This window comes from Saimiri boliviensis, chromosome 17, assembly GCF_048565385.1.
Source record: "Saimiri boliviensis isolate mSaiBol1 chromosome 17, mSaiBol1.pri, whole genome shotgun sequence".
In the NCBI taxonomy this organism is placed as follows: domain Eukaryota; kingdom Metazoa; phylum Chordata; class Mammalia; order Primates; family Cebidae; genus Saimiri; species Saimiri boliviensis.
The window spans coordinates 22802602-22830575 of NC_133465.1; the positions used below are offsets into that span (position 1 = coordinate 22802602).

The 27974-nt window shown below is 60.1% G+C and overlaps 1 protein-coding gene across 5 annotated transcripts; it reads right to left on the minus strand.

The window, feature by feature from the left end:
* Nucleotides 1–1397: 1397 nt before the first annotated feature.
* Nucleotides 1398–23532, minus strand: CLUH (clustered mitochondria homolog). Of its 5 annotated transcripts, none has more exons than XM_039476768.2 (26): nucleotides 23311–23532; nucleotides 16526–16725; nucleotides 15560–15731; nucleotides 13882–14025; nucleotides 13586–13710; nucleotides 13339–13493; nucleotides 13130–13255; nucleotides 12751–12898; nucleotides 12455–12547; nucleotides 9722–10416; nucleotides 8865–9088; nucleotides 8586–8687; nucleotides 8316–8416; nucleotides 7529–7681; nucleotides 7379–7441; nucleotides 7018–7262; nucleotides 6723–6807; nucleotides 6404–6557; nucleotides 6184–6323; nucleotides 5100–5180; nucleotides 4898–5023; nucleotides 4675–4796; nucleotides 4314–4407; nucleotides 3932–4066; nucleotides 3784–3857; nucleotides 1398–2844 (listed from the first exon to the last, which is right to left on the minus strand). In XM_039476768.2, the coding sequence occupies exons 1-26, from the start codon at nucleotides 23408–23410 to the stop codon at nucleotides 2655–2657; spliced, it is 4047 nt and encodes a 1348-aa protein (XP_039332702.1). In that variant the 5' UTR covers nucleotides 23411–23532; the 3' UTR covers nucleotides 1398–2654. The 5 variants fall into 5 exon arrangements, with proteins under 5 accessions (XP_039332702.1, XP_039332701.1, XP_074244455.1 ...); XM_039476767.2 differs by having other exon boundaries at nucleotides 8586–8690; XM_074388354.1 differs by having other exon boundaries at nucleotides 8586–8690; nucleotides 23467–23507.
* Nucleotides 23533–27974: the final 4442 nt, after the last annotated feature.

Below are 27974 nucleotides of genomic sequence, written 5' to 3' on the forward strand. Positions count from 1 at the left end.
TTACAGGTGCCCACCACCACACCTGGTTAATTTTTGTAATTTTAGTAGAGATGGGGTTTCACCAAGTTGGCCAGGCTGGTTTCGAACCGCTGACCTCAGGTGATCTGTCAGCCTCAGCCTCAGCCTCCCAAAGTGCTGGGATTAACAGGCATGAGCCACTGCGCCTGGCCCAGGATCCTACCGTTGAAACCTGTCACCCAAAAGAAGTGAAGGTGAAAGAGTGGATTTCACACCTAGAGCCTCCATTTGCTTTATGAAAACAGCCCCTAGTCATTTGGGTCAAAAGCTGTCTGAGGGCGATAATACACTGAAAGGATCAGCCGGGAAATATAGGCCTCTCAGATGACAAGCACAATGGTAATTAAACACGATCCATTCTCAGCTTCTCTGGAGGCCGTATTTTGAGGTGCATAACTGTGTGGCCCCAGTTCATGGCACTCAGAGGAAAGCATTTAGCACACACTAGTAAGACTGCAGAGGAAGCTGCGGTGGGAGTGGGGCTGGGGCTGGGGCTGGGGCTGGTGGGATGCACGAGAGGCCTCTGTAGCAGGGCACTCACACATGACTGTCCCTGGGTGTCACCTAAAGCCTCTAGATCAGAAGTGCGTTTTCTCCAGTTGGCTCAGGAAAGCTAACAGACTTAGGGTTGGAATTTTTTTTTTTTTTTTTGAGACCGAGTTTCGCTCTTGTTACCCAAGGCTGGAGTGCAATGGCGCGATCTCGGCTTACCGAAACCTCCGCCTCCCGGGTTCAGGCAATTCTCCTGCCTCAGCCTCCTGAGTGGCTGGGATTACAGGCACGCGCCACCATGCCCAGCTAGGAATTTTTTCTTTTTAGAATTTCCATGATCTCTGAGCATCCCAAAAGGTTTGTTCCTGGTGAGGCCAAGGGATGGCAAGCAGTGGCCAGCAGCTGCACTGAGCGTTGAACTTCCCTCTAGAGAGAGGCCACCTCCACATGCCCCTCACATTGCAGGCTCTGCCCCTCCAGTCCTCCTGGCTCTCAGCTCTCCAAACCCTGCTTGAGACCCTCTCCCTGCCTCAGTGTCTCACCTGAGTGCTGCCCACCTTCCTACCTCGAGTGGTAGGTGCCTAAACAAGGGAGTGTCCAGTGACCTCACGGGTCCAGCATGCACAGGGCCTGGCCTCACAGCCTAACCCCCCTCCCCACCTGGCCTTCACCGCGTATTTTTCTGTGCCCAATGACAGGTGACATTCGCCTGTCGGATGCTGTAGACTGGCAGCTGGGTGAATTCCAGCTGACTGCCTGTGACTCTGCCCCCTCAACTGCAAGCATGACCTTGAACTTGACCTCATAGCTATTCCTCTCCCAGTAATTCCTGGCAGCCCTCACCATCCACCCAGACCGGGTTACAGAACACGCAGGTGAGGCTGGGCTGCAGGTTTCAAAAACTCACTTTATTCCAATGTGAAATGAAGACGTGATGGTTTAAAAACAAGAAAAAGTTCTTGCTCAGCAGTGGGGATGGTTTGCTCCCTCACGCCACCCCCTTTGAAACAAGGTGTCTGGACAGGCCACACCCACAAGCAGCTCTCCGAAAAGCCCTAGGCAGCCGCCTGACCCTCCAGCTCTTGGGGTGGCCACCTCCTCCCCCATCAGGGCTCTGATAGCAGGCACAAAGCAGCAGCACAGGTGGGGGTGGGTGGGTGGGAGCAGCAGGGCCTGTGGGGGCCCCCTCACCCCCAGAGCTAGTTGTGGACCAGGAAGGGAGCTGGGCGACAGAGGCGACATCACAGCTGCACCTGTTACTTTCCCCGGGATCCGTCATTCAGCACTGCTCCCCCAGCCCTGTCCCCCATCCCACTGTGCGTTAGGCAGCTCAGGTTGAAAGGGGGAGGATACATTCAGACTAAGTCCCCAAGGCTATGCCCAGCTGGGTTCAGGGAGGGAGGAGGGAGGCAACTCTGGGACCTTGGCAGCGCCTCCCACTGGGCTTGAGGGCACAAGCCAGGGCTGGGCACGCGGGCTCTGAGAGCCCTGAACATCCAACCTCAACCCCTTCACCCAGGAGCTACAGCCAGACCAGGCCAATCACAACCACCACAGCCCTTCGGCTCCCATGCTGCCCCACATTAAAGTGCACCCCAACCCTCCAGGCCTGCCACAGAGCTCTGGCTCCCCATCCCAGGACACAGGAAAGCCCCCCTCCTGCCATTTTTTTGGCTTAAAACCTGGACTTTCAGACAGTTTGGGCCGGGGGTAGTGGCAGCAAAAGCAGCAGCCATAATGTTGACCACACAAATGACCTGAGAAATCCCACCTTCGAACAACCCGCTCCAGACGGCTCGGGCTCTGTACAGGGGAGAGGGACAGACCGACACTCACAGCCACAGCCTGCTGGAGGGTGGGGCCCGAGGAACACCTGCCAGAGCTGGGAATAGACGGCCTTGCACGCCATTCACGTGTCTTCCATTGGGCCTCTTAATCATGTATTAATTGAACCAGCGCTAAAGCACCGTTTGCGGGGGCAGGCAGGCCAGGCCAAGGTCCCAGGAGGACACGGGGGTGGGGTGGGGTGAAACGCGGAAGAAGAGAGCCTTGCTTCCTCTTCCAATCACAGGCACGCCCCCTGCTCCTGGAGTCTGGCTCGCTGGCGCTGGGGCCGCTGGCTGACTGTCCATCTGTCTCTCCCTCTATCCCTGCACGCTCGGAGAAGGGTCCTTGGCTGCCTGGGGCTCAGAGCCCAGGTCTTCTGGGCCACCCGAGGGCTCAGGCTCAGGCTCGGTGGCCATAGGCTCCTCGACCTTATCCCTGTTTCTGCTGGCCTCCTGGAGCTGCTGCCGCCGTGCCACCTCGGCTTTCAGATTCTCCAAGTCTTTTTGGCTGAGGAGAAGGGCAGGGGTGGAGGTGGGTCTCAGAGGGCACCTGGGCGCACCACCACCCTCCAGCTTGCCCTTGGGACAAGCTCAGGCTCTGTGCTCTATTCAGTGGGAAATGTGTGTGGAACAAGCGCTTCCTTGATGAAGGCGGAAAGATCCCTGGACACGGAGAAGGTAAGGCCCTTGCACTGGACCTAGCCCCGGGCCTCCCTCACCCGATTCCAGCCACTGCCCTCTGTGGCCTCCCGCCACAGTAGGTGGAAGGAAGCGGAATGGCGGGGGGGCTGCTTCCACGCCTTGCTGGCCAAATCCGCTCCCCACACGAGGCTGGGGAGCCCTGGGCCTGCTCCTCAGGCCCACCCAGCTGTGGAATGGGAGGTGGCCGGGAAGGAACAAAGCTGCTTCTCAGGTACTGAGAGGACAGATGCCAAGATACATTGTTGTGTGAAGCAGAAAGAGCAAGTCTTCACACGTGCATGCCAGGATGCCGAGTGGAATAGGCGGGGGCAGCGTATGCAGATCACGTGGGTATTTCTGTAAGGATTCTCTGGGAACTGCTCCTCAGCGGCTACCCCTTTCGATTCTCAGCCACGTCAACATATGACATCTTTTAGAAACAACCACGGTGGCTGGGCGCGGTGGCTCATGCCTGTCATCCCAGCACTGCGGGAGGCAGACGCGGGCGGACCACCTGAGCTCCGGAGTTCGAGACTAGCCTGGCAAACATAGTGAAATACTGTCTCTACTAAAAATTAGCCAGGCATGGTGGCGGGTGCCTGTAATCCCAGCTACTCAGGAAGCTGAGGCAAGAGAATCGTTTGAACCCAGGAGGTGGAGGTTGCAGTGAGCTGAGATCGCACCACTGCACTCCAGCCTGGTCGACAGAGTGAGACTCTGTCTCAAAAAATAAAATAAGCAGGGGTCGCGTCTGAGGGGGCCTCACCTGAGAGGAATGAAGAGGATGCCGTTGATGACGTTCAGCTGCTCCAAGACGCTGGCCATGCTGGGGGCTGTGAACTGTGGGGCGGGGACGAGCTGTGAGCCGGGCTCCGCCCTCCCGGGCTGCCGAGGCCGCTCCGCCCCAGACTCACCTTGAGGGGCGGGATGTTGGCGCTGGAGCCGTTGCGGTAAATCTCGTTCATGGTGCGCTGCAGAGCCACGGCCTGCTGGGTCAGGCACTTGAGGTACTCGGAGCTCTCCTTGGTCTTCTCATGGTCCTCGCCCAGCTGCGGGGTGGGGCAGAGGCGGGATGGCATCAGGTGCCTGTGGCCCCGGCGACCCGCCAGCCCCGCCCCGCCGCAACCGCGCCTCACCCCGCCCCGCCGCCAGCCCCGCCGCCGCCTCACCCCGCCCCGCCGCAGCCCCGCCGCCGCCTCACCCCGCCCCGCCGCAGCCCCGCCGCCGCCTCACCCCGCCCCGCCGCAGCCCCGCCGCCGCCTCACCCCGCCCCGCCCCGCCCCCGCCGCAGCGCACCTGCGTCTTGTAGATGGTGTAGCCCTCCTTCTCGTGCTGCAGAGCCGACCGGAACTCAGCTTTGCTCTCGTAGACTCGGGCGACAAGGTGGTGGCTATCGGGAGACATGGGGCGGGACGGGGGACGGGCATAGTAGGCTGGGGGTCTCTCCTCTAGATCCCTCCCGGGAAGCCACTGAGGGAACGTTAAGTTCAGCGAAGTCTCAAAGAGAAGAGGGCGGGGTAGGGTAGGGCGGTGGAGGTCGAAACTGTCTCGGGTATCAGCCTCAGAGGAAGGCAGAGTCCTGGGCCTCTTCCCTGCCCCCACCGGGTGCCCCACCAGCCTGTGTGGCCCTGGGTGTTTGCTCCGAGCAGCCCCTCACCTGAGGGCCACCTTGAGGGCCTTGGGCCCGTGGTACTTGGTGCTGACAGCCAGCGCGTTCTCCAGGAAGCGCAGGGACAGGTCGTACTCCATGACCCCGTGCAGCACCAGCCCGATGTTGTTCTGGGGGCAGGCGGGGGGGCCCTAGTCAGCTCCCCATCCCCAGTGACACAGGTGGTTCCCTGCCATGCCACCCGCCCCACCCAGCTCCGCCCTGCACTCACGTCCAGCAGCGCCATCTCGGGGTGGTCTTCGCCGAACACCAGCAGCATGAGGTAGCGGGCACGGTACAGCAGGCTCAGGGCGGTGGACAGCTGGCTGCTGGCAAAGCAGTACAGGGCCAGGTGCATCTGCAGGCGGGGCCAAGGCAGGTCAGGGTGGCTGCCAACCCCAGCCCCTTGCAGACCCGGCCCAGGCGGCACTCACGTATTCCTGGATGGTGTTGGGGTGCTCGATGCCCATTACCCGCTCACTCATCAACACTGCCTTCTGCTGGTTACTCAGTGCCTGGCGAGAGACAGGGGTGGTCGCTGTGGGGTGGGAACCCCACTGCACCCAGAGCCCACCTGGCTCTGGCCCAGCAGCGCTGCTCTAGGTGCACCTGTCTCCTCCGGCAGCACTCGGGCTCTGATTCTTACACAAGGCAGCCACACCAAGGTCACGCCCCATGGAGGGCTCCACAGACACACCTGCGGTCTTATACCCAACAAAATCTCCACAAATGCACACCTGAAACTACTAAAAACCTTAGCCAAAAAAAGCCCAAGGCTGAGCGGGCTGGGTGACTTGAGATCAGGAGTTCAAGACCACCTTGGCCAACATGCGGAAACCCTGTCTCTACTAAAAATACAGCCCACACGGTAGCACATGCCTGTAGTACCAGCTACTTGGGAGGCTGAGGTGGGAGAATCGCTTGAACCCAGGAGGTGGAGGCTGCAGGGAGCGCATATCACACCACTGCACTCCAGCCTGGGCAACAAAGCGAGACCTGTCACCAAAAAAAAAAAATTATAAACAAAAGAAAAAACTGCCTCTGACTGAAGGGAGGGTGGGGAGCCTAAAACAGGCTGACCCTTAAACAGCCTCTGCAAGCCCCAGACAGGCAGGGCACCCAGAGCCACACCCCTGCACAGGGCACAGAGGCCGAGGCAGCTCAGGCAGGGCACTCAGCCTTGCACAGGGCAAAGGCCTTGGAAGCTTGGTGGCTCTCTTCCTTTCCACTCGGGGTCTCAGAAGGCATCCTAGCTGACACCCCATGACGGGTCCTGCCATCACGTCACAGAAGCGACCTCGCCACAGCACTGGGGCTCCCACACAATCCCCAGGACAGTTACAGAAGGGTGGAGCCAGGGCGGCCTGGGCAGAATGAATGACTGCCTGGTCTCCCTGGTCTCCCCCACCTCCTCCACCCAGGGCCCCAAGGTGAGCAGCCTCCAAGCCCTGTCACTCCCCATCCCCCAACACAGGGCCAGGCCTTTGCTGCCACAGCTGGACGGTGCCAGAGGCCCACCTCTACATAGTCACCCATGATGTAGTGCAGGCGGGCGAGGAGGCGCAGGCAGGCGCAGGTCTCCACATGCATGGCTCCATAGACATTGTTGAACAGGTTCAGGGCCTCATTGATGAGCTCACAGCCCTCCTTCAGGAAACCTGCAGGGCACCCCCGTGGTGGAGGGTCAGGACGGGCCGTGGGGAGCCCCCCCTCCACCCAGCCCCGCCCGGCCACACACCCTGCTGCACTTTGGCCTGCCCGCTCTGGAAGAAATGGAAGGCGTCCGAGGCCTTGGGGTTGACATGCTTGACCACAGGGAAGATGTTGAGCACGTCCTCCTCGGTGAACGCGGGCTTGTGGCGACTGTCAAAGCTGTATTCCTTCAGCAGGACCTGGGGGCAGCCCCACACGGACAGGAAGCCTCAGCCCCAGGCCGAGGGCCGGCCCTCCCAACCCAGCAACACTTGCGTACAGATGACTACCACCAAAAAGCCACCTCCCTGTGGCCCCAGTGGGGTGTGGGAGCCCCCAGCAGAGACACTGTGAGCCGTGCCCACCTGGATCCCTGTTTTCAGCGAGATCTCCCGCAGGAGCGTGATCTTCTGCAGGCCGTACGTCTCCACAGCCTGGTCCACGGTCTCACTGCGGAGAAAGCAGCAGCCCAGCATAGCCAGGCCCCTACCCTCCAGCACCCAGTCATCTCCACAGGTGCTCCCGCTTCTCTCCTCCCACTCCCTGGGGCCTTTGACCACAGGCCCTAGCTGCCATCGGGGAGCTGGTGGTGGCTGCCTCATCTACCCCGTCCCAGCCACCCACCACCCCTGCCCTGCACAGCTGTGGGCGCACACGCACCACTCGAGGCTGAAGTCAAAGTAGTTCTTGGCCTCCTGGCAGATGTTCCTCCAGAGCTCCTGGGGGGTCATGACGGCCCAGGCTGTGTTATCCGCAGCCCCTGGGGGCCGGTTTTTCCTCCGCTTACTCCTTTTCTTGGAGACCAGCTCGTCGGCTGGCAGGTGGGCCACGGGGTTGGGGTAGGAGCTCAGGAAGCAGTTCAGAAAGTGGCTGATGGCAGCTGAGAGGCCGGAGAGCTCGACTCCCTGCAAGGCAGGGTTTCATTCACATCAGGAGGGCCCTCAGCCCAGCTCAGGCTCCTTCCCGATGCCCCACACCCCCCTGGGAGGTCATGGCCAGCTGCGGAGCAGACAGGTGGCACCTGTAAGTACGTCTTGAAGATGTGCTTGGCAGAGCGGGTGATGAGCTCTCCAATACCGATTTTCTGGAGGGATCAGAAGAGAGGTCTTGGTCAGCTCCCAGCCTCCATCCCCGCCTCCATCCCCGCCCCTGCCCACCTGCACGCACTCACATAGATGTGGTCCAGCTGCTGGCGGGCAGGGCTACGCAGCACCAGCTCCAGCACCTTGCCCAGGTAGCGCATGTTGATGCCACGCTGGCGCATCACCTCGGCCAGCGTCGCTCCATCCATGGGCAGCACCGCATGCTCCGTGCAGTCCTTCACCTGCGGGTTGCAACCGGTCAGGCCCCACCCGGCTCCTCTGCCTCCACCCAACTGTCTTTCTGGGGGAACACAGCTACCCTGGGAGGCCCTGGAGAAGGACCCTTAAAGCCCCAGCTCCCAGTCAGGAGAGAGGGAGCCAGGACAAGGGAACACAAGCCAAAAACCAGGAGCCCAGTGGCAGCACAGGCCCCCCAGACCACAAGGAAGGAGCAGAGGTGCCCTCTTGGGACCACTACTTGACCCTCAGCCCATGTCCTAAGGCTTGGAGGCGCCGCAGTCTGAGCTGTGGCCATATCGTGGGGGGCAGTACTCAGCATCCCCAGGCCAGGCACAGAGCCTGCGGGGGAAGGAGGATGGGTAGCCTCACTGAGCTGCCCCCAACACCCCAGCCCTGCCACCACCCAGGGCTCAAAGGACCAGATCTCCAACTGCCAGACCACCTAGTGGGCTCAGCAGGGCCTGTGCCCTTGACCTCTGGGCGTCAGGTTCCCCATCGGTAAAACGGGGATGCCCACTCAGAGAAAGGTAAAAAAAATCCCTGCTGTGAAGAGTCCACCGGCCTCCAAGTCAGAGTCGGATGAGGGACCAGCACCCTCGGCGCAAGCCCCGCCCAGGCCTGCGCCCCGCCCCTCACCAAGCCGGGGATCTGGCAGGAGAGCAGGAAGGCAGCCGCATCCTTCAGCAGCTGCTTCTGGTCCCGAACTTCATCCTGGCAGGACTCAGGGAAGCGAACCCCTGGAGGAGGGAGAGCAGAGAGGCTGAGCCAGGCGGAGGCAGGACAAACAGCACCTGGGGCTCTCAGGGAAGTGCTCAGATGGGAGACAAGCCCGGAGGCACCCAGGGCCCAGACTCCCCAGTGAAGCTCCAGCACGGAAGGCTCCTGCACAGCCGGCCTGCCACCTGCCTGGTGAGAAGATGTCAGGGTTGAAGCGAATGTCGAAGGCTGTGCTGCTGATGGAGCCGACCGCCTTGCACGCATTGCGGATCACCTCCCGGCTCCGAGGGTCTGCTGTGGAGACGCAGCTCAATGAGAGGCAGCCTCACTCTGCCACAGGTGCAGCTGGGCTGCCCCAAGCCACGTCCCCAGCTCCTCACAGAGATGGCAGCCAGCCTCTCCCAGGTGGGGTCATGAGCCACCCGGCAGGGCCAGCCCCGGCTCTCCCCACAGCCACAGCAGCCCCACCTGTGCCGTCGTCTGCAGCGATGGTCTCCGCCAGCTCCTTGACCTTGGCCAGGCCGCTGGCACTGCTGCCCTCCTCCTCACTTCCCGCCTCCGGTCCCGGGGGGTCCTCAGGCTTGGACTCCATGGAGGAAGGACCCCCATTTTCCAGGGAGGAGGGGGTCTCCAGCTGGCTGGCTTTCTGCTGCATTAGCTGCAGGGCGGCCAGCTTCATAAAGAGGAGGTACCTGGAGCAGAGCAGACAGGAGGTGGGACACAGGGTGGGAAGCTCTGTTGGCTGCAGGCTCCCAACCGGCTGGGGCTCCACACCCACAGGCCCGGGGCACACCCTGCCCGGCCTGTACGTGTCAATGCAGAAAACCCAAGATCTCTCCAGACAGGAAGAGGGCTGGGTGATGTGAGAGACGGGGAGAGGGGCTCCCCATCCAGGTCAGGGCCTGCAACAGTGACAGAAAGCCACTGGCATTAGAGAGTGTGTGACTTGTGCTGTGGGACATTTGACACGGCCATTTCCCAAACATTAAACACCAGTGGCAGGGACACCTAGCCCCACCTGTCCCCCCCCACGCACTAGGACATTTGCAGCCACCCGGACTTCCCAATGGTCCTTAAGAGAACAGCGCCACTTCAGCTGGGCCACCGGCCTGGCTGCTCCAGGGTCTGTGACCAATATAAAGCCCGATTTCTGCACTCGGGAGCTGGACAGCAGGGTAGGTGGGGATGGGTCTCCAATGACCGTGGTCAGGCTGAGCTCTTCACCCTCCAGAGTGCCTCCCTCCAAGGACCCAGCCCCAGCACCAGCCAGGGCGCCCGTGTGCCCCGCAGCTGGCCGAGCCCCGTCTGGCAGGGCTGCCCCTCACCTGTGCTCCACGAAGGCATCCACCAGCTCCTGGCGCAGGCAGCAGAGCTTGTGGCGGTGGGCGCGTGGGAAGCCAGCGCGGGCACACTCCTCTGGCAGCTCCTCGCCGGGCACGGGCAGGAAGTTGAGGTCGGGCGGGAAGGTGCGCAGCAGGTCGAGGATGTAATGGCGCCCATCGTTGCCGATGATGCCCTTGCACTCCACTGAGGAGCAGAGCTCCACCTCTTCGTCTCGGTCGTTGAGCACGCGGTGCCGCAGGATCTTGAGGGGCCGACTCGTGCGCTCCAGCAGCTCCAGGTACCGCGGGTGTGACACCACGGTCTTGCCGAAGTCGATGGAGCCGTAGATGACGCTCTGCTCCTGATCCCGCTCCAGAATGCCGGGGATGATGGACTGGGCCGTGACCCGGTAGCCGCGGTAATCGACTACCACCGTGCCCAGCGTGTAGAGCCCCTCCACGTCCACCACGTTGTACGTGCGGACGCCGTTGAGGTCGTTGGTGGGTGCCACGTAGGCGGCGACATCCCCGCCGAAGTCCTTGTAGTGGTCGCGCACGTCAAAGCCCAGGCTGAAGAAGATGTTGTTCCAGATGAACATCTGCATCTTGGTCTCCTCGCTGGGGTTGATGGCCATCACGTTGCCGTCGATGACCGCCATGGCACCCCTCGTGGCTGCCGCGGTGAAGTCGCTGTGCACCTGGGAGGGGCCGGAGAGGGAGGGAGGAAGGGTAAGAGGCCGACCCACAAGAGTCTGGGCCCCCCGGCCAAGCTCACCTAGACATAGGCGGCAACCAGGCCTGCCCTTGGAACCCAGGGACCCAAAGCCTCCGTCTCCTCATATGTAGAAAAGGGCAAAAAAAACATGTTTTGTCTGGGCGCAGTGGCTCACGTCTGTAATCTCAGCATTTTGGGAGGCCCAGGTGGGCGGATCACCTGATGTCAGGAGTTTGAGACCAGCCTGGCCAACATGGTTAAACCCTGTCTCTAAAATTGGCTAGGCGTGGTGGTGGGTGCCTCTAGTCCCACCTACTCGGTAGGCTGAGGCGGGAGAATCGCTTGAACCAGGGAGGTGGAGGTTGCAGTGAGCCGAGATCCCACCACTGCACTCTAGCCTGGGTGACAGAGTAAGACTCCATCTAAGAAAAAAAAAAAAAAAAGAAAGAAAGAACACCGTGTTTTGAGGACACATTTGTTCTTGGGAGACAGCAGTGTAGTGATTAACAGGAGTGTGAGCAGTTATGTGCCAGGTGAGTTTGAACAGATAAAGCTCTCAGGCCCGTTTTCTCACCTAGAACAGTGGTGATAAAGGTACAAGCTGTCCAAACGTTTACGGAAAATGATGCCTATAAAGCACTTGGCACCGTCTCTGGTAAAATCAGTACCCGGGAAATTCGTTTTCATTTCTACGATTATCATCTCTAGGCAGTAAAATGATAGAAGGTGGTGGTGGTGGTTTTTTGAGACAGGGCCTCACTCTGCTGCCCGGGCTGGAGTGCGGTGGCATGATCTGAGCTCACTGAAGCCTCAACCTCCCCTGGCTCAGGCAATCCTCCCACTCCAGCCTCCTGAATAGCTGGGACTACAGGTACATGCCACCATGCCCAGCTAATCTTTGGTATTTTTTGCAGAGACGGAGTTTCACCATGTTGCCCAGGCTGGTTTCCAACACCTGGGCTCAAGTGATCTGCCTGCCTCAGCCTCCCAAAGTGCTGGGATTACAGGTGGGAGCCACTGTGCCTGGCTGAGATTTTTATTTTAAAGCAACTACTTTTCCTCATTTCTCTTAGTGACAGCACTAATAACTTTTTTTTTTTTTTTTTTTTTTGAGACGGAGTTTCGCTCGTTACCCAGGCTGGAGTGCAATGGCACGATCTCGGCTCACCGCAACCTCTGCCTCCTGGGTTCAGGCAATTCTCCTGCCTCAGCCTCCTGAGTAGCTGGGATTACAGGCATGTGCCACCATGCCCAGCTAATTTTTTGTGGCTTGAGCCACCGCGCCCGGCCTAGCACTAATAACTTTTAAATGCCGCCAAGTTAAGCCGGGCGCGGTGGCTCAAGCCTGTAATCCCAGCACTTTGGGAGGCTGAGGCGGGTGGATCACGAGGTCGAGAGATCGAGACCATCCTGGTCAACATGGTGAAACCCCGTCTCTACTAAAGATACAAAAAATTAGCTGGGCATGGTGGCACGTGCCTGTAATCCCAGCTACTCAGGAGGCTGAGGCAGGAGAATTGCCTGAGCCCAGGAGGCGGAGGTTGCGGTGAGCCGAGATCGCGCCATTGCACTCCAGCCTGGGTAACAAGAGCGAAACTCCGTCTCAAAAAAAAAAAACAAAAAAAAAAAAAAAAAAAAAAATGCCGCCAAGTTAAAACTGTTACGCAAATGAGCTCCCACCCCAGAAAGGCCTCGGTTGGCCAGTGCTCACCCAGGCAAAAGCCTCAGGGGAGCCAGTGGAGGAGGATGGGAAGCTGGGTAGCCCTGGACACTCAGTCCGTACTGGAAGCAGGGCCCGCTCCTCCGGGGGACTCAAAGCCTCAGAGAGACTAGCAAAAGGCACTAGGATGTTCCGCTGGGAGGCAGAAGGCCAGCAGACCCTGTGGGAGAGCTCCCAGCCCAGGGGGAGCTGACAGGGTTGGGGCTGCCCCAGCCTCCTCGCTTTACTCCTGTCCATGAGGAAACTGGTCAGCAGGTGGCCAGTGGGCCTGAGACTGGCGGAGAGCAGAGGCTGCAGGCACCTTAAAGATGGCTCTTTCTCGAAGCAGCCGCTCAGGCAGGTTCTTGCGAGGCAGCTCCCTCGTCGTCTGAAGCTCCTCGTTCCAGTCTCGGGTCTGCAGAGAACACGGAGGGAGACGCGAGTTCAGCCTGTGCCCTGCGACCTACTCTGGGAAGTCCCTTCCTCCACCTCCCTGAGAAGAGTCCCAGATTCCCAAATGAACAATCAAGCATGGAGCCTCCTGGGAAGTGCACAGAACCCAGCCCAGCACCCAGGAGGGCGAGGGTGCCAAGGAGGGCAGGGCCAGGCCGCGGGCACCTGTCCAGGAATGTGCTCCTCGTAGCCCAGCCTCGAGGTGTAGGCATCCTCTGCGCGCACACAATCCATGGCATGCTCCGCCTGGGGTGCCGTCCAGCTGTACACCTGGAAGGGGGTGGCGATCCTCTCGAACGGGTGGCGCTGGACCCTGTGGCAGGCAGGGGAGGGGGAGATGGGGCAGCCCACCAAGCTCAGAGCCCTTCCACGGGCCCCTTTTCTGAGGCCCCCACCTGCTCTGCCGTCTCCCCACCCCCAAATCAGCCAGAAGCGCACAGTGCCTCTCCCACGGCTGCTGACCCGGTGGTGGCCGACAGCTCCCTAGAGGGGGGCTGGAACGCTGGGGGCCCACAAGACGAGGTGGGATGGGTGAAGACACTACCTTTTCTTCTGCAGCACCGCAAAGTTCTTCTTGAAGGTGGGGCTGATCTGGTTGAGCAGCTCCACGAGGGAATGGCTCAGGAAGCGGGGGCTGGCGGGCTTGGGGTTGAAGTGGTAAGCTGTGGACCTGTGGGGAGGGTGGGCACTGAGTGGGGGCCCAGAACAGCCGGCACGGCACAGAGGGGCACGTGGCAGCTGGCAAGGACTCACTGATTCAGGTAGAAGCCCCGCGTGGATGCGGTGATGCTGACTTGCCGGTCCTCGGCCGTGATCACAAACAGGTACATGAGGTCCCCGTGCATCTTGCGGTTCCCTGGCGGCGGGTTCCAGCCACTCATGGTGAGCACCTTCAAGCACTGCAGGGGCTGTGGGAGGGGCCGTGCATGAGGGGCCAGGCCTCTGGTGTGGGGCCTCCACCCTGCCAGGGACCCTCTTCCTCACTCCCCAGGAAGCTCACCTTCCAGTCCCGGTTTTGGGGCTGCAGGGGACACAGTGGCCGCTCCCGGCTCCCTGGCAGGATGTACTCGGGTGGCGTGCAGTCGATGGGGTCCATCTCCAGGCCCTTCTTCCGCTTCCCGCTGTCTGAGGGACCCGAGGCTGGTGCTCAGCACAGGGCCATCCAGGGCCAGCCGTCTGCCCGCCTGCATGTGGGCCTGGTCTGGGTGGCTCAGGCCCAGGCCCCTCAGCCCGTCTCCAGTCCCCACCTCCGTGCCCCTGCCCCGGCCCACTCCCCAGCCCCAATGCCTCCCGCACCTCCCAGGTCGCCATCAGTGAAGACGCTGAGGAAGGACAAGGAGTTGCAGTCCACCCCGTTGAAGGCGTCAGATGGGTCCAGGCTCTTGAGAAGGTCGCGGACGTGGCGCACATGGATACGGGCCTCTCGCACCGTGTACGGCTCTGTCAGGAAGACGGGGGAGGGGCTGGCGTTACCAGGGCCTCACCCTGCAGAACCTGCTCAGCACAAAACACTATTCAGGGGCTAACACTTCCATTTTCAAATTCCTGTGTGAACACATAAGTTGGGAGTCCTGGTTTCTACACATACACACACCCCACCCACCCCGCTTCTACTGGTGAGCAGGGATCTTTGTTCATCTAGAACTTTGCGGCCGGGCGCGGTGGCTCAAGCCTGTAATCCCAGCACTTTGGGAGGCCGAGGGGGGTGGATCATGAGGTCAAGAGATCGAGACCATCCTGGTCAACATGGTGAAACCCCGTCTCTACTAAAAATACAAAAAATTAGCTGGGCATGGTGGCACGTGCCTGTAATCCCAGCTACTCAGGCGGCTGAGGCAGGATAACTGCCTGAACCCAGGAGGCGGAGGTTGCGGTGAGCCGAGATCGCGCCATTGCACTGCAGCCTGGGTAACAAGAGCGAAACTCTGTCTCAAAAAAAAAAAAAAAAAACTTTGTGCCAAATCCCCTCAAAGCACACAGAGGCCTTGGGAGTCCGCCTGCTTCTGGTGTCGGGTGAGCAGGGCTTCCAGAGCTCCAGGGCCTCCGCTTCCTTGCCCTGCTCTCCTGAGGCAGCCCTCACGCAGCGCTGGTCTGGGACTTGCCAAGGCCCCCAACCGCAACCCTGCCCGTGTGGCTCTCATGGCATTCTAAGCACAGTTGTTTTGGAGGAGGGGAGAGGTTCTGTGGTCAGCTGTCGGTACTGTTGAGCTATGGACTGTTCCCACCACTGCTCTCAGCAAGCAGACAGGCCCTGGGTGGGGAACCTGAGCGGCTTCTCCCCAGAGAACTTGAGTCCGCAGACCAAGCGGATGGCCCCTCACTGCACCTGGGCTCCCACTCTAGGGATTTCTCATTTATCTCTATGGAACCGGACTGGGCTGACCTCAAGCCCTGGCATGGTACTGCCTGATTATTTTTTTTAGAATCACAACTCTTGTCTTTTTTTTCTTTCTTTTGAGATGGAGTTTTGCCCTTGTTGCCCATGCTGGAGTGAGTGTAGTGGCACAATCTGGGGTCACTGCCACGGCCACCTCCCAGGTTCAAGCAATTCTCCTGCCTCAGCCTCCTGAGTAGATGGGATTACAGGCATGCGCCACTATGCCCAGGTAATTTTTTCAATTTTTAGTAAAGACAGGGTTTCACCATGTTGGCCAGGCTGGTCTGGAACTCCCGACCTCAGGTGATCCACCTGACTCAGCCTCCCAAACTGCTGGGATTCCAGGCATGAGCCCCCCGCGTCCAGCCCACAGCCCTCTTCTTTAACCCATGGGCCGGGAAGTTGGAGGGTACAGGTGTGACGGCCTGAGAAGAGACCTGTGCTCTATCCTGCCTCCCTGAGCTCATCTGTGACACTGGCAGGAGGGTGCTGCCTGCCTGCCTCCCTGATCTCATCAGGGACCCTGGCAGGGGGGTGCTGCCTGCCTCTGCCTCCGGGGGCCCTCCCCTAGGCAGGCTGTCCAACTTGCAGACCGACCTTCCACCACACGCAGCACAGAGCCCTCCTGCAGCCCCTCCACGCTGCGCAGTTCAGAGAAATGGTCCAGCATGTTGCCATCCAGGTGCAGAGAGAAGCAGGTGCGGTGACATGTGTCTTCCCGGTCCATGAGCACCTGGTGGATCTCCTGTACCATCTCTTGGGGGGACACCTGCAGGGAGAAGCCCCAACCACCCAGGTGAGAGGTCACATAGTGGAAAGCACGGATAACACCCTCATCCCCAGCCCAAGGCACCTTGGTCCCCAAATCCTCGGTATCCCCACTGTCTGGCTTTCAAATCCAGGCCATGTCCACACATGCCGCACCATGTGTGTGTGCAGCCTGGAGCCGGGCCCCGCAGGCCAGGCCTGCAGACCAAGAGCAATCATGGAGCAGCAAAAGGGAGATGGAAGAACGGCAGCCTGGCCTCTGACCTTGCCCAGTGCTCGGGGGCCTGGGGTAGACGGCTTTCGCCTTCCCGAAGGGGCGCTCCTGGGCCCAAGCCCGTGGGTGCGGAGGGCATACGACGGCCCTGCCTTGTTCCCCACTGAGTCACCAGCTTGCAAGACCTCCACGCTGGCTCTGCCCTTGGAGACTACCCAACACTGCTCTCCCCTCCAGCAGATGGTAAAATCACAGCCCAGAGAGAGGGGACTTGACCGAGAGCACAGAGCAAGAGGCTGGGGAGTCCTGGGATGCCAGCACACCCCGGCCACATCACTCCTCTCCTCCCACAGGCCTGGCAGGCCCGGCTGGCTGCTGTCCTCTAGCAGTGGGGCAATGACCTGACCCTGGACTCAATTCCCACAACCACCACGCTAGCTGAGTGGCTCTGGGCAGGAGAAGGATCCTCAGTCTCCTGCCACAAAGTAGGGCCGGGAAGTGCACGGGCAAGGATCAGCTTTCCAGCTCACCCTCCCAGTGGGCTCGGGCCCGGGTCCGCAGCACTCCTTCCTCCGTCTCACCTGCAGGGAGAAGGGCTCGATCCCGGGGGCCAGGATCTTCACGGAAAAACCCGTGTCCTGAATGACAATGACTTCCTGGCCAGTGGTCTCGTCTCCCGGCTCGGCCTCGTCCAGCCCATTTTCCCTGGGTGGCTCGGCCGCCCCCTCCTTCTCCAGGCTCTCTGGGCAGTCCCCGTTCAGCAGCATGACTGATGGCAGCTCTGTGGGTGACAAGCGCAGGTCAGAATGAGGCAGCCTGGCTGGTGGGGGGGGGAGGCGTCCCCCTGACCCTACTCGGGGGCACGTGCCTCACGGAAGGGCATCTGCGTTCCTCCCAAGCCTCAGCCGCACGGTCCCGCCTTGCCCTCCGCCCACCTGCAGGGCACTCACGGCCTTCGCACTTCCACTTCCTGCCGCCCTCCCCACGCAGTGGCCTCCCCACTGCCCTGGCCCACTGTGGTGCGGCTTGTACCCAAACCACTCTCCCCAGGGGCACCAAAGCCGCCCTTCAGGCCGAGCGGCCCCAGCACACCTGGCTGCCCAGCAGCATCCTGCTGGCTCCCTTTCGTCTTCTCTGATGGCACCCTGGCCCTCCCCCTCCAGCTCCGTCTCCTCCATCCCTCCTGAACTGTGGGCCCGGCATCTCCCCCTTCCCTCACCCTCTCCCATGCCTTCAAATGAGCTCCTGCCTCTTGGCTCACACAGGCCTCTCAGGCCGTCTGGACCAGGGAGACAGCCGCCTCCAGCGGCCACACCCTTAGGCCTCACTCAAGACGGAACCCACCTTCCTGCTCAAACCGGCACCTGCTCTGAGGCCCCCACCCTCTATCTAGTCACCCACCCTGAATCTCCCAATCCCCGGGACCCAGTCCCTGCAGCCCCGGCCAGCCAGGCCCTCCCTCGGTTTCAGCAGGGCCACCTGGAGCCCTCCTGGGAAGCTCACCACTCACAAGACCAAGCTTCCGGGGCCGGCCGCTCAGGCACCCTCCTGAACCAACCTCAGCTCCTACCTGCTCCCTGCTGAGGTCTCAGGACACTGCACCACAGCAGCCTGGTCCCCCACGGCCCTCCCTCCACTGTGCCTTTGTGTCTATGCTGTCCCTGACAGCCCATTCTGTGCGGCAAACACTGACTCACCCTTCAAGGCCCAGGAGAAATCAACCTTTTCAAAAGCCTGCCCAAACAACGATTAATGGCGGGATCATGCCCCCTGCCCCTTTCGTTCCCAGAGCAGGCAGTCATCCGCACCCAGGGTGGCGTCCTCACCCGCAGCTCTGCCCACCACCTTCTGTCCTGCCCAGGCTCAATGAAAAAGGCGCCCGATTCATGAAGTACTTACTGCAAACCTCTAGCCAAGACTGCAACCAATCCACATGCTGTAAGCAGGGCAGGGAGCAGGCGACAAAACCCTGCCTTCCTACCAGGCTCCAGCGGAACCAAGGACAGCTCCTCGTCACACAGACCTGCCTGGGCACCCACCTGGGAGGTGGGGACCGTGGCCCCAGGATCTGCCATCGGCCTGGCTTGAAGTTCAACGGTCCCAGCTCTGGGGAGGGTCTGGGTTCCCTTCCAGAAGGAACGGCTCGCCCAGCTCTGCCCATCCTGCCTAGACCCCAACTCTCCAGTGGGGACGGGTACATCTCCCAGAACTGTGTGGTCCCAATCCAGATCCACCAGAAACACAGAGCAGGAGCCTCGGGGAAGGGACGAGGCCAGCACAGACAGGCAGAGACCAGGGGGCCTGGAGAGTCACCCCTTCCCTGGAACCCCACAAGTTAATGAGAAACAGGACCTCCAAGAGCTCAGATAGTCCCTTCTCCTGTGCCCTAAAGACAGGTATTTGAAGCCCAGAAAGGTTTAGAGCCTGGAATAAGGCCACCAAGTCAGAACGGGCCCCAGGCTCCCTGCTGCAGCCCACAGCCCACAGCCCATACCCCACAGCCCACAGCCCACACCCCACACCGAGGCACTGTCCTCAACTCTGGCCAACACAGACCTTCACTAACTGTCATGCCCTTCCATCCCCACCACACCCTCTCCAAGCCTGCAGTGAACTCCCAAGAACCTCAAGGATGCAGAGACCTCTCCCTTCCAGACCCAGCAGCCCCAGGAAGGACACCCTCAAGCCTGGAGCAGGTGAGCAGTCCCATCGACCCCAAGTGAAAACTCGCCTGAGTCTAGTGACAGAGCAGAGACAGCTGGGGTGCTGTTGGATCAGCTTTCAAAAAGCAGCAAGAGGCAGGGCAGCCAGGAGGAGGACCCCCACAGGGTCCCTGAGAAAGGCCATGCTGGCTGCCATGTCCCAGGAATGAGAGGAGAAGCAGGGAGGGCCACTCAATCTACAACAGCAGTTTTGAGCTATGGGATCCCAAAAGTGGGCATCTAGACAGACAGCCTGTGTTCTTTCGCACATCTGGAATGGGGAGGCCAGGGCAAGGTGGCCACAGCGCCCACTGTCCTTCCCCAGCTCGGGGAGACCACCCTCAGGGGGAACTTGTTCCCTCATCAGGTTTCAAAGGAACGCAGCAGGCTCCCCAGCGCCGCCTCTCCCCAGGAGAGCAGGTCCTGCCCCTAATCACTCCTCCAGGGAACCCAGAAGGCCTCCAGCCCCGGAGGAAGGCCAAGCGGTCTCCCCGACAAGGAGGTGGCTGCTGGCTCACGAGTTCCCGGTGCTCACCTGGTGCAGCTGGCAGCTGCCCTCCCCTCAGCTCTGGAGTCTCAGGATGGCCGTGGCTGCAAGGCAGGTGGCTCCCCAGCTCAGGCCCAGCACTGCCCGGGTCCCCAGTTCCAGCCTCTGCTGCTACCCTTGCCCTCATGCAGCCGCTCGGCCCAGGGCTGGAGCTCCGGCTGGCTTCGGGTTTCAGTGAGGCCAGGCCTGCTTGGGCAGCCCCAGGAAGGGCACACTCCCCCTGCCTGGCATTCTGCTCAAGGTCGGCCAGAAGGACGGCTGAGGGCCAGGAGAACCCGGTGGCCCCAGAACCCCTGGAGGAGCTGCTTTCAGCATTCAGACCCACCACCCTCTGCCCCCTACAGGGGAGGTCACTGCCGGCAAAGCTGGTAGGAGGACTGGAGGACCCAGCATTTGGGGTACCTGAACCCCTCAAGATCGAGGGCCTAGGAGATAGGCTGGCAGAGGCAGGGCCCAGCAAGGGGGTCCTCTCGTCGGCTCCCACCCCAGTGGGGGTGAACAGGACCGCTTCGGCCAGCTGCTGGCAACAGCTGGCACAGACCCGGGCCCAGGCCATTAGGTGGCTGCCTCTGCCCACCAGCCCAGACACTGAGCACCCTGCTGCCCCTGGCCCAAGGGCCTGGCTGGGACATCTGGCTCCTGCTGCCCCCTGCAGGTGACCTGGCTGCCAGCCCCTTCCCGGGAGTCACTGGTTCTGGCGGGAGGGAGGGGGATGGGCCCCCAGCCTCCTACAGGACAACTGCACCCGTGCCCCAGGCCTCCCAATGCCATCAACAAGCTGGCAGGCTCCATCTTCCCTTTCTAGCAGCCCCGGTCCTGCCAGGAGGAACCAAGTCTCTCCCAGGGGAGAAGAGAGCTGGCACAAGAGGCCAGCGCCGCAGCGGGGGAGGAGCCACCACCCAGCTGGCCAGGGCGCCTCTGCCGCGCTGCCAGGCCCAGTGAGGGCTGCCCCAGCATCCACCCTACCCAGGGTGGGCGGGGCCAGGCTCTCACTCCAGCCCCTCCTCTCCGGGCCCAGGGATCAGGCAGACGCTGGAAGCAGCCCCCGGAGGGTTCTGGGACTCGCACAATGACCACAGGAAAGGACCAGGCCAAGGTAGAGTCCCTCTGCTCCCACCGCCTCCTGAAATACCTCACCCTCTGGAGACAGAGTGGGGCGGGGCCGCCTGGCAGTGACCCCGAGGAGTGTTGACAACCACCTGCATTCTGGTTACCATAGAGCCAGGACAGGCCCAGCCCACGGCAGCTCCCGAAATCAGCGTGGCCTGCCCATCTCACCTGAGGAAACTGAGGCTCCAGAAGGCTAGGAAGCAGCTGCCCAGGGTCACAGGGCACGGGGCAGCCAAGTCAGAGCAACATAGAGCCAAGTGTTACTATCACATTTGGGATGATGTTTTCAAAAAGAAGAAAAGCAAAAACAGGTGTGTCAGATGCCCAAGCCCACGGCTTTTGAGTGCCACCCCAACTCACTAGGGCCAGGCTGCAGCACCCACAGACAGGCTGCACCCCAGAGGGTAGAGCTACCACCGTCACAGGATTCCCTGAGGCCTCTACAGCCTGGGGCAACACTCCCTGCCCTTATGTCCCCGGGGCACCTCTGAGGAGTGAGCTTCAGAAAAGGGGAAGAGGAGGTCTCCAGCAGAATGGAGCACAGTTCCCCAACAGCACTCAGCATACTCGCAAACTCAGATGCCAGTGAAGAGATAAAGCACACCCTCGCCGGGGCCTGGAGGCACAGGGAGCCCAAAGGCTGCAGATGGGAGGAGCCAGAAAGGAAACTTAGGCCTCCCCAGGGGGCCTGTGTGCCGCCCAAGCCAGCCACAAACTCACTCAGAAGACTGTGCCAGGGCCAGGCCACACCCCAGCCAAGGCCTCAGCAGGTGAGACTCCAGCAGGAAGTAAGGTCCTAAAAGGTGCTCGTCCCTGGAGCCCAGGGCTTCAAGGAAAGGGGATGGGAACGCAGGCGACCTATTGAAGACCCTACAGAGGCAGATCTGTTTGCATCCTTCCTGTCCTACCTAGGCCAGAGGCAGGTGTCTTCAGGGCCTGAGGACAGTGAGGGCCGAGAGAACAGCAATGATCCTGTTGGGGAGCTCCCAAAAGCCCTTAGACTCCTTCCCCACCTGCCAGCCTCCTTCTCCTCCTCCCTGGGCCTCATCTCCAGGTAGCCCTCCCCTAGGCAGAAGGAACTTGACACACCACTGTGAACTTGAAAAACCTGCCTGTTCTCTTAACCCCTAAAAGCTGCTTTATTCCCAAGAAGGTAGCCAAACCTTGCCCCCCACTCTCAATGGCCTTGACTACTTCCTTAAGGGGACTGAACAGCCTTCCAGAGCTGGACCTCAGGGGTCAGGAGCCTTGGTTCTGATGCTCAGGTGGGCCCCAGCTGGGGGTTCTTCATTAAGGCTCTGTCCTCCTTTTAATAGATACAGGCTGGCTGTAATGTGAATCCTAGCTATCTGCGCTAGCTTCCCGAGGGCTTAGGGGCCAATGTCCTGCCCATGGGCATGCTTCCAGTTTCCCCCAAACAAATAGCTATGCTCTTCTCCTGACCCAGCTTACCCCAGACAGAGCCCCCTCAGCAGAGTTAGGAAGGGGCTTGACTCCCTGACAGAAATCCTCCAGCACACTCTTGTCAGCCCCTGGTTCTCAGCATGTGATCCAAACCAACGGGCCTTCCCAGCTTCCTCTGGGCCAGGCCACGGCAGCCTTGGCTTTGCTGGCCATGAGCTGGAATCCAAATACTTCCCTTAACAATGAAATGGCTGTGTGACCTTGTGCAAGTCACTTCGATTCTTCGTCTCTGCTAGAGGGTAAGTCTGCCAACCTCTTCTTATCTAGCCTGCCCCACTGATTCAGAACCACATCAGCACGAAGCCCGGCAGGCTGGGGCCATCAGCATTTGCCCTGGCCTTGTCGAGGCAAATCAGCAGCACTGCCCCAGCAGCTGTCCCTCACTCCAAGCTAATTCCTCTATGGTGGGAACAGGGTCAGAGAGCCTAACACTGTCCCCATCTGATTCCCAAGTCCGCCCTGGAGCCCTCATGAAGTTGGGAAGGGAGATCGCAACGGAGGACGCCGATGGAGGAGGGAAGCGGGGGAGACAGGAGTAGCTCCGCACCCCTCGCTGCCACCCGGAGCAAAGAGTACCGCAGCCCAGGCCTGAGGAAGATGTGGGGAGCTGGGAAGGGGAATCTAGCCCCAGGGCGGGAGCCCGAGACACGGTGGCGGGAACAGACAGAAGCGAAAGGGCTCAGGAGAAAGGGAGAGAAGCCGTCCCACCCGAGGCGAGGTGCAGCCACTCCCACAGCCTCCACCACACAGCCCCCATGGGGGATCGCGGAGCCTGACTCCACACTAACGACCTTTGCCTTAAAAACTGCAACTCTGGTCTGACCCACTTTTCGCAATGAGGCAGGTTAATGATCAAGTTCTGGCACAAACACTTCCCCCTGCCAAGGGGTTTGGCTTTGCCCCATGCCCAGGCAGACGCCCCCTACTCCAGGTCGGCCGAGCAGGCCGGCACCTGAGAGAGCGGCCGCCGCCACAGCCTGAACACCTGCGGCGAAAGCCTAGCTCAGGGCACGAGCGGGAGAAGCCCCTCGCCACACACACCCCACACGTACATCGTGCTCTTCCCACAGACTGAGCCTGAGAAGCCTCGAGTGGAGCTTCACTCCAGGGCTGCAGCCCTGCGCACGGGGAACGCCTGGGAGGCCGGCGCCGAGCAGGTGCCGAAGGGGGCTGTCCCGCAAGCGTCAGAGCGACCCCAACCCAGAGAGCTCCCATGCCCGGGCGCAGAGGGGGTGGGGCCGCCGATCCCTGTCTGCCGCGGCAGCGCACCCCGAAACCGCGTGTGCGCGCACGTGTCCCTGCGACGAGGCGCGCGTGTGCCCGCCGAGGCTGCCCTCCCCGAGACCCCACGTGCGAAACCCGGGCCGCAGCCGGGGGCGACAGTGAAGGTGACCTTCAGCGCGGGGGCGACCCGGTAGAGGGCCCAGCGAGATACAACCAGGCCCGGGGCGGAGGGAAGGCGGCGGCCCCCGCGGAGTCCCGAACCCGCCGCCCCGGACCGGCGCCCCCCGCCCGGCGGCCCGCCGGCCCCGGCCCAGCTCACCGGCCGCGCCCGGCCGCCCCTTGCCCCCGGCCTGGGAGCCGTGCTCCCGGGTGCTGTCGGCCGGGGCGGCCGCCGGCAACTCGTCCGTCTTGATGACCATGGTGGCGGGAGCGGGCGTCCGCCTCGGCTGTCCGCGCTGCCCGCCGCGCCACTAACCCAAGTGCCCTGCGCGCCGCGGCCGCTGCGGGAAGGACGGAGTCACCGGCCCACGTGGTGCGCGCCGTGGCCTTTGACCCCGCCGCCGCTCCCCTGCCCCGCCCTCGCGCCCGGCCCGGCCCACGGCGGCCCGCGAGGGACAAAACGCGCCGCGCCTCTTTCCCCGCCCACGAACGCGGTGACTTTCCCGAACGTCTTAAAGGCAACGCACCCTGACTCCAGGCCCCGGGAGGCCGGGCGCCCTCGAGGGGCGGGGCCGCTCGCTGCCCGTCGGGCGGGCACGGTGACCTTGGGTGGAGACTGGTCTGGGACTGCTATGGCTAGCCCTCCCCCACCCAAGGATCCTCTGTTTTCTCTTGCAAATCTGCCAGATGACCACGCCGGCTGCGGTCTGCGGAGTTCGCGTTACCCTCCCCACCCGGCAGGCGCTTTCCCGCCGAATGGGTGTGGGTGGATTATTGAGGAAGTAGAGGGCCGCTTAGGGCGCGGGCGCGAGAGGCGAGGGCGTGTCACGGCTAATGGTGATCAAGTGTCAGAGTGGACCCGCCAAACTTTGTCCCGAGCCAGAACGGGCTCCCTACGCGCGTCCTCGACCCATGGGTCCTCGCCTCCAGGCTGGTATCCTCAATTTACAGTGGAGGAGGCCGAGACCAAGGTCACACAGAGAGCAAGGGGTAGAGCCGGGGAGGACGCTTTACAGTAGTTGCTGGTTTTCACTTGGTGGGGACTGAAGAGTGAGGTCAGAGAATGCTGCAGAGGTGACATTCGAACCAGGCCTTGCAGGGAGTCGAAATGCTCCAGGCAGAGAGCCCCTGCTGGATCTTTCCTGCACGGACCCCAGGAGGCTTTTGTGCAGCCCTTGAGGCAGACTCCCTTAGGAGCATTTGTGTGGCGGCTCTGATGGGAACTGGGAAGCTTCAGCTTCTTTTTTTTTTTTTGAGATGGAGTTTCGCTCTTGTTACCCACGCTGGAGTGCAATGGCACGATCTCGGCTCACCGCAACCTCCGCCTTCTGGGTTCAGGCAATTCTCTTGCCTCAGCCTCCCGAGAAGCTGGGATTACAGGCGTGCGCCACCATGCCCAGCTAATTTTTGTATTTTTAGTAGAGACCGGGTTTCACCATGTTGACCAGGATGGTCTCGATCTCTTGACCTCGTGATCCACCCGTCTCGGCCTCCCAAAGTGCTGGGATTATAGGCGTGAGCCACCGTGTCCGGCCGGCTTCAGCTTCTTAAGGTGGGCTGGGAGGGCCCCACCTAGGGCCTTGTTCAGGAGTGCACGTGGTGAGGAAAGTCAGGATGCGTGTGAGCGTTTAAACCGCAGGAAGGAAAGATGACAAGTGGTAGATTCATCTTGGCTGGCCGCGGTGGCTCACGCCTGTAGTCCCAGCACTTTGGGAGGCCGAGGCGGGAATTTGAAAACACCGTGGGCAACATTTGAAACCTCCGTCTCTACAAAAAGTTGTTTTTGTTTTTTTTAAAAAAACAGGTTTGGGCCGGGCTCGATGGCTCACACCTGTAATCCTAGCACTTTGGGAGGCCAAGGCGGGCAAATCACTTGAAATCAGAAGTTCAAGACCAGCCTGGCCAACGTGGTGAAGCCACATTTCTACTAAAAATATAAAGAATTAGCCGGGTGTGCTGACAGGTGCCTGTAAACCCAGGTACTCCGGAGCTGAGGCAGGAGAATCACTTGAACTTGGGAGGCGGAGGTTGAAGTGAGCCGAAATCAGGCCACTGCACTCCAGCCTGGGTGACAGGGCAAGACTCTTGTCTCAGAGAACAAAAGCAAACAAACAATAATCTGTGGTTTATTTTCAGTGGATCCCTTCGCCTTTTCCTGGCAGGTCCTACTGCACAGCAGGCATCCTCAGGTCTGCCTCATGGCACTCCTGAGCACGGAAAAGTTTTCCCACCTTTTGGGTCCCTGCATAGAGATAAAGAGGAAGAATTATCTAGTCTGAGACTCAGCCTGCATCTTTAGCCTGCTGGAAGCTTCCCACCTTCCTAATTATTGTTATCATGGACACACCCACTCAGCTGGGTTTCCTACATTCCTGCTTCCCCCTCCTTTTCAGTTTCCTAGGGGGTTGGAGACGTGACGCAGGAACCCAAATCCCTTGGACTGCAGCAGAGAGTCCCCTACTTCCCTGGCCAATCTCTGGGAACCCCTAGAAAGAAAATGCCCACCTCCCTCAACCCCAAAACTGCATGGGCAGAAATGCCAAGAAGGAAGGAAGGGATAACAGTAAAATGACCTGGGCTTCAGCCTCCCCAGGTATAAAATGAAGGGGTTGCATAGATGATTTTTTAAAATTATTATTATTATTTTTAGAGACGGGATCTTGCTTTGTTGCCCAGGCTGGAGAAAAGTGACTATTCACAGGCATGATCCCACTTCTCATCAGCATGGGAGTTTTGACCTGCTCTGTTTCTGACCTGGGCTGGTTTACCCCTCCTTAGGTAACCTGGTGGTCCCCCGCTCCCAGGAGGTCACCAAATTGATGCTGAACTTAGTGCGGACACCCGGTTGGCATAGCGCACTACAACCCAAAACTCCTGGGCTCAAGCGATCCTCCAGCTTCAGCCTCCCAAGTAACTGGGACTACAGGCATGTGCCACTGCGCCTAGCACATAGGTGATCTTTGAGTTATCTGAGGCCAGGCACAGTGGCTCAGGCCTGTAATCCCAGTACTTTGGGAGGCCCAGGTGGGTGGATCACTTGAGGTCAGGAGTTCGAGACCAGGCCAACATGGTGAAACCCCATCTCTGCTAAAAATACACACACACAAAAAAAAAACCCCACAAAAATCAGCTGGGCATGAGTGGTGCATGCCTGTAATCTCAGCTACTCGGGAGGCTGAGGTGGGAGGATGGTGTGAACCGGGAGGAGGAGGAGGAGGTTGCAGTGAGCGGAGATCCTGCTACTGTACTCCAGCCTGGGTGACAGTGAGACTCCCTCTCAAAACAAACAGTTATCTGGTTCTGACATTCTGTATCTCCACCCTGAATTGTGACTGGGATGGGCTTAGCCAAGCATCCCCAGGGGTCTGTCTGGGGAGCCCTAATGTCCGTGTCCTGCCCTACCCTTTCCTTTTCTTTTTTGAGAAGGAGTCTCACTCTGTTGCCCAGGCTGGAGTGCAATGGCATGACCTTGACTCACTGCAGCCTCTGCCTCTCAGGTTCGAGCAATTCTCAAGCGACCAGGCTGTCTTTTCTTTTTTATTTTATTTTCTGACAGAGTCTGGCTCTGTCGCCCAAGCTGGGGTGCAGTGGTGTGATCTCAGCTCACTGCAACCTCTGCCTCCCGGGTTCAAGCAATTCTCCTGCCTCAGCCTCTGGAGTAGTTGGGATTATAGGCACCTGCCACCATGCCCAGTTAATTTTTGTATTTTTAGTAGAGGTGGGGTTTTGCCATGTTGGTAAGACTGGTCCTAAACTCCTGGCCCCAAGTGATCTGCCTGCCTTGACCTCCTAGAGTGTTGGGATTATACGTGTGAGCCACCATGCCCAGCTGCCTTTCTTTTCTTCTTTTTCTGAAATCGTGCATGAGACTCCATTGTCTTGGGCCGATGTTTATCCAAGGCTGGGCCTTCGGCTTCCTCACTGCCCCTGGAGAAAAAAGGCTCGGAACCAGACCAGGCCTGGGCCAGGCTTACTGGGCTTGCTACAGCTCCTGGTCCCCACCCATCCTGTGTCCAAACCTAAGCCTACAGGCTTAAACTGAGTTCAAAAGAAAAAGAAAAAAACTGGGGCCGTGCGTAGTGGCTCCTGCCTGTAATCCAAGCACTTTGGAATCCAAGGCGGGTGGATCACCTGAGGTCAGGAGTTCAAGACCAGCCTGACCAATATGGTGAAACCCCATCTTAAAAAAATAAATAAATAAAAATAAAAACTGGCTGGGCATGGGTTTTTCCATGTGGCTGCTGCACCCCAGCCTGGGCAACAGACTCTGTGTCAAAAAAGAAAAGAAAAGAAAAGCTGGTGCAGTGGCTCATACTTGTGATCCCAGCACTTTGGGAGGCCAAAGTGGACGGATCACCTGAGGTCAGGAGATTGAGACCAGTCTGGCCAACATGGTAAAACCCCATCTCTACTAAAAATATAAAAATTAGCCAAGTGTGGTGGCACATGCTTGTAATCCCAGCGCCTCAGGAGGCTGAGGCAGGAGAATCACTTGAACCTGGGAGGCAGAGGTTGCAGTGAGGGGAGATCAAGCCACTGCACTCCAGTCTGGCCACAGAGTGAGACTCCATCTCAAAAAAAAAAAGTGAGTGCGTGTGTGTGTGTGTGTGTGTGTGTGTGTGTGTGTGTGTTATCTAGGCCTGTAGTCTCAGCTGCTCAGAAGGCTGAGGTGGAAGGATCCCCTTGAGCACCAGTGTTCAAGTCCTGTGAGACCTTGTCTCTAAAAAAATAGAAACAAAAACAAATTCCACACATAAGTGTGGGAGGGGAGGGGATGTATTGATCCCCATAACAGAAAGTGTAGCAGTCTGTGAGCTTTGGGCA

Bases quoted from the DNA above. Each gene is read 5' to 3' on its own strand.
- CLUH (XM_010343662.3), bottom strand. From the start codon at position 19,749: ATGGCCTGGGCCCGGGTCTGTGCCAGCTGTTGCCAGCAGCTGGCCGAA. The intron at 13,256-13,338 runs GTGAGTCCTTGC...CCCTCCCCACAG, and splicing joins CGGGGCTTCTACCTGAATCA to GTCCACAGCTTACCACTTCA. The intron at 8,417-8,585 runs GCAGGTGGCAGG...TCCCTCCTCCAG, and splicing joins CCCTGACATCTTCTCACCAG to GGGTTCGCTTCCCTGAGTCC.